Source organism: Neolamprologus multifasciatus, unplaced genomic scaffold (genome assembly GCF_963576455.1).
Source record: "Neolamprologus multifasciatus unplaced genomic scaffold, fNeoMul1.2 scaffold_32, whole genome shotgun sequence".
Classification (NCBI taxonomy): Eukaryota; Metazoa; Chordata; class Actinopteri; order Cichliformes; family Cichlidae; genus Neolamprologus; species Neolamprologus multifasciatus.
In genome coordinates, this window is record NW_028181993.1 from 1 (window position 1) to 5,030 (window position 5,030).

The 5,030-nt window shown below is 41.9% G+C and overlaps 1 protein-coding gene across 2 annotated transcripts; it reads right to left on the minus strand.

Moving 5' to 3' along the window:
- Positions 1–8: 8 nt before the first annotated feature.
- LOC146490294 (uncharacterized) lies at positions 9–4,811 on the minus strand. 2 transcript variants are annotated; one of them, XM_085153351.1, is made up of 6 exons: positions 4,629–4,811; positions 2,893–3,692; positions 1,374–1,435; positions 1,026–1,064; positions 573–917; positions 9–362 (listed from the first exon to the last, which is right to left on the minus strand). In XM_085153351.1, exons 2-6 carry the CDS (start codon positions 3,409–3,411, stop codon positions 23–25), a joined length of 1,305 nt encoding a protein of 434 aa, XP_085009477.1. In that variant the 5' UTR covers positions 3,412–3,692; positions 4,629–4,811; the 3' UTR covers positions 9–22. The 2 variants fall into 2 exon arrangements, with proteins under 2 accessions (XP_085009477.1, XP_085009478.1); XM_085153352.1 differs by lacking the exon at positions 4,629–4,811 and having other exon boundaries at positions 2,893–4,605.
- Positions 4,812–5,030: the final 219 nt, after the last annotated feature.

Below are 5,030 nucleotides of genomic sequence, written 5' to 3' on the forward strand. Positions count from 1 at the left end.
GCATTTCTGGTGGCACTGGTCTTTATTTATCCTTTACATTAGTAAATTTAAGGTTGTGAGGGGGGAGGATAACTTTGATCTTAGAAAAACTAATGAGTACATACAAAAAAATAAAACATGAAGCAATTTTCAAACCTGATGTTTCCAGCAGTTTCTTTGCCAAGATCTTTGAGCTGCTCGACTTCTTTCGCCTAGGAGATGACCTCTCGGTCGACGATCGCCTCTCCCAGCTTTTCCTCGGTGATGAACGTTTCTCATCTCTTCTTCTCGGTGAGGATCGTCTCTCGCGGCACCTTGAGCGTGATCGATATCGTGAAGAGGAAGGACGGTCATACCACGAGGAGTCAGAATGAGACCGGGACCTGAAAAAAGTATGGATCAAAGAACTTAATAACTCATAAACATCTCAAAGCACACACCCAGCATGGATACAAAAGGTAAATGCTGTCCACCAATTAAGTTTTTTTAAGTTTATATTTTTATATATATGTTATATTTCGCCCTTTAACAATCCACTGGAGAGCTAAATCTTCTTGATTGATCCTAGTTCTCAAAATGTTTGTTGGACAGACCTGCGATTCCGTCTGGACCTGTACAGAGATCGTGATTGGCTTCTGTGTCTCTCCCTTCGGCGGCTGCGTGATTGAGAACAGGAATGACTGTTCCTCCTATTCTGCAAGTCACGGTGGCGACGTGGGCTGCCGGAGCGGGAACGGCTGCTTCGTCTGTCCCTGCTACGCTCCGAGTCACGATGAGTGCGGGGTCTGCGAGAGCGGGAAAGCCTTCTTCGCCTGTCGCTGCTTTGCTCCGAGTCACGATGACTGCGGGGGCTGCAGGAACGGGAACGACTCTCATGTCTGGTTTTCTTCTGGGAAGTCTCAGCAGACGTTGAGGGAGAGGGCTTGGCACCTGACGCACTAACAAGTGCATTAAAAAGAAAAGCACAGTTAAATGAAAGAAAATGAAAGGCTCCAATGCTGGCATGTTTTTTTATTCGCCAAATGACTTCAAATTAAGATATTTACCCTAGCGGTGATGCTATTTCACCGTTCCACTCTGGGTATCTGTGGAAAAACACAGGTGCATTTTTGTCAGATGTTGCAAGGTAGAATGTCCTTAAAAATATATTATTGTTCATTAATTCAAAAACTTAGAAATGTATTCAGCCTTTTAACAATAAATCATTAAGGTGCTTTACAGGAACGCAACCAATGGGCTACAAATATGACAAAGAAAAATGAAAAAATACAAATGAACAGTTCTTAGGAAGCTATCCTAGCATTACAACCCCGACATCATTTTGGCACAACCATGGTTGTGCTGCCCCAAAGATATCGGTTCATAATCACGAACTACAGAGAAGAAAGACTGACTGCTTTCGCAGAAGTTTGCAGTTCTCGATGTGAAGGCTGGTTTTCTGGTGGGAGACCCAATCCTAGTGGTCACAACAAAAAACAAACATTTAGACAAGATTCATTATTATCAGGAGCAATGTTTGTCATTGACATCACTTGCTGATAAAAAGGTCACTAAACTTTGCAGTGGCCTTAAAAAAAATCTTAAAATATTAACAGTTAGTCCTTCACTGAACGGAGAAGCATTATAACATTAGCCAGGAGCCTGGATTGCACTTAGAAACCTTCATAGGCCAAAAACAAAACAGGAACAAATAAGCATGACACATTATACCTTTCCTGGGATAAAATTTTAAAGATGAAATTATTTAGTATATATAGAAAACACAAGTCAAACATCTGATTACAAACAACCAAAACAAAAGGGTCATCTTAGGCTCTGGATTCTGGACTCTCAGGCTCTTCTTATGGCATCAAAATTTCCCGAGGTTCCAAGAAGGTCGTCTCAGGAGAGGCCAAGTTTGGATTAGGACAAAATGCACCACCTATGTTGATCACAGTTAGAGTAGCGACAGGAAGATGATGTTGAAATAGGCCAGAAGAGGAAGGCGCTGTTTCTTTGACGAGGAGCCCAAATGTGAAATTTGGTGCAGCAAAGGAAGGCACATCCATAAAGAGAGATTCAACAATCAGTCAAATTAAAGCTGGTGCTTGTGTAGCTCATGACTGGGCGCAGCGGGTGCTTATGTTTGTGGTAGTAAAAGTCTTGTGACACCGAAACACTAACTTAAAGTATGAGTAAAGAAAACTAGTATAACACAAAAACAAGGTGCCTACTGATATGAAATAACGGCCAAAACACACTATTCTTCACTCTAGTGACAAAAGACAAAAAGGGGAACTTTTACATTCAGCAAAAGTTCTAGGAAAAGCAAAGCTGAATGAGCACTGTGGAACAGTAGCCCAAGGACAGAGACAAATGAAAAAACAGCCATCTTCCAACATTTTCTGATGCACAGGTTCTTCATGCTTGCAGATTCTTCCTCATCACGTCATCTGAGGCCTTGGCTCCATTGTTAGCAAATGCCTTGAATGTCTTCGCATGGGTTTACATCAAGTCAAAAGACATTAAATCTATCAATTGCAAGTACAGACCACTGAAGTTTCTGAAGGTCTCTTTGAAGTAGTTTTTTAAATTACAACATGTGGTAGACATATAGTTCAGTTTAGTCTGGACTGTAATCCTTCAAAAATTCTGTTACAGAATACTAAATTGCAGAAATATGTGAAAATTTGTCCAAATGTTTGCAGTCCAAGTTGGTAGTCTTCCTACAGTCATCATTATGCAGTAATAGTGAATAAAACAAACCAAATAAACTTTAAAGTAGCATCCATGAAGCTTTTTCAAAACCAAAATCCTATAATGGGATTCAAAGTCAAATAATTAAAAACAACCCCAAAACAAAACAAAAAACATTGCGTTTCAAATAAATAAAAACTGACTGAAAGCAAAAACATCGAACAATCTTCAACTTACCTTCATCTGATTACATTCCTTGTTACATAGAGAGCAGGTATGCGGAAAGACCCTAGGTGAAGTGGCAGTGTAGTCTTGCATTTGGGCCAGCACTGGAATATTTCCTGTCACTTGTAAGGTAAAAGGCAGGTTGTCAGGAGTGATCTGATCTTCAGAGTATGAGATCGGATGTTCCAGGACCTCTTTTTCAAGTCCAAATTGCATAAGGATGTTCACAGCTGTTTCTGAAGTAGACTCTCCAGAGCCCACAGGTTTGGACCTCTTTATGTCCTCTTCCATTGAAGTCTTACTCCCTTCTGGCCTGCAGCTCATTGCCATAGTTAGCAGTGATGGGATTGTTCCTCCAGATTTTGCAGGAGTCTCAGATGAAACTCCAGAAGAGCTAAAGCTGGACCCAGGCCCAAGATGAGGAGGTGTCTTATGAGAGTCTCTCTCTGCCTGCATACTCGACTGTCCATAGCGCCCCTGGGCTGAACTTTGTTTCCCAGCGGCATAGGGGTTATATAAGGGATGGGACATGGTGTTAGCAACCTTCAGAAGGTTTAGTAGACTGATGGCTGCAGCTGTCAGGAAAGGGGGGTGTTGTGGATATAAATGGGGCGCGTGTATTGGTTCGGCCACCAATAGCAATGGCGTTATTTATCTGTGTCAACGCAAGGTGGGCTTTCAGCTGAGCCAGCCGCAAGCATGCAGCTTGCTGCCCGATCAGTAAAGAGCTCCCTGGGAGCCTACCATGTAAGGGGCTCTGTTTGTACCCTGGTGCAGGAGAAGGGGTGTAACGCTTCGATGGCAATGGAAAGCTGGAAAGGTAAAAATAAAGAAAACAAAGAAAAAAGGTTAATGAGTTGTACTGGGCCTCAGAATCTTGGAAAGATGAAATCCACACAGATGGACCTCGACTGGTGCAAACAGCCATAAGTCATGAACACATCCTCCTACCCCCTAAACATGATCGCAACAAGCAGGATTCACTGCACTGTTAATGTGAGCTATGTTATATTGCTGCCTCTGTTCGGTGGTGTCGAGCCAAACGGACTTTAACGTGTGTTTGAACGAGCTGACGGTTCACTCGTTAAGCTGAAAGAAAGATGCTTTAATCACAGCAGTCACACATGTGTCCACTGTACCATCTGGGAACTCTTCTTGTTTAGCACTCGTAATAACACAAACACTAAATCCTCCTTCTCTTGTGCTGTTGTGTAGCAGCAGCACGTTATTTTTGTGCCACTATTCTGAGCGCACATAAAAAACATTTGAGCATAGTGGCACTAAAATAACGCCATAGAATCTTTACTGAAGCTCAGTATTTGACACAGAGTTCGAACTCACTGCTGTGATAACTAATAATGATTAATATAATAACTATCATATTGGCCATATTATATTTACATTACCAAAGTAAGATGACTTTAGTCTCATGAACAACATTAGCTAATTGTTATTTACTAGCTAATCTTAAAATGACTGTTCAGTACAAAAATGAAGCCCAAAAATCATGTTTTACAGTCCTGTGGTCTCAGCCTCAGATACTTATCACATCACACAAAGCTCATGTAGAAACAAATGAACAAAATATGTTCTACTCCATTTCTGTCAAACAAAGCTGTATGAAACGTTTCCCGCTTTTAGTATAATGGTTGATAGGCAACCTGGGCAGCGCGAGGGAGGCTAGACCGTCCCATTTCACAAGCCTACAAGCCTGGTTTTGTTTTCTTTACAACAATCGGTGTACATACCGTGCTTTATATGTGTGTAATCCCTTTGTTCTGGTGTGCTCAAATGTATACTCGCCAAAAACGTCTTCTTGCAATCTGCAACTTTGCTAACGGAAAGGAAACGCTAAACGCTAGCCACATGACCCAGCGCAACAATTTCCGTTTCAATGGGCTGCCTTCAAAATAAAAGCACGAACGGAAACGGCAAATTTCAAGATACTGTAGTAATTCCACTAAAGCATATTATTAAGTGTACCCAGGGGCGATTCTAGGATCAGAGCTTTGGGGGTGCTGAGCACCCAGAAAGCTGTCCATCCAGGCAAGGTAAACTTTACTCGTCACAATGAGACTTCTTCCCCGTCTCTGTCAGTCCCTGCATCCCTAAATGTCTCCCTCTGACTGTCTCTTTGGTGCATTTAAACC

Coding starts and splice junctions, on each gene's coding strand:
- LOC146490294 (XM_085153351.1), bottom strand. CDS start 3,411: ATGTCCCATCCCTTATATAACCCCTATGCCGCTGGGAAACAAAGTTCA. Junction 1,436..2,892: donor AGGAATGTAATCAGATGAAG/GTAAGTTGAAGA, acceptor TGTGACCACTAG/GATTGGGTCTCCCACCAGAA. Junction 1,065..1,373: donor TGCAAACTTCTGCGAAAGCA/GTCAGTCTTTCT, acceptor GTTTTTCCACAG/ATACCCAGAGTGGAACGGTG.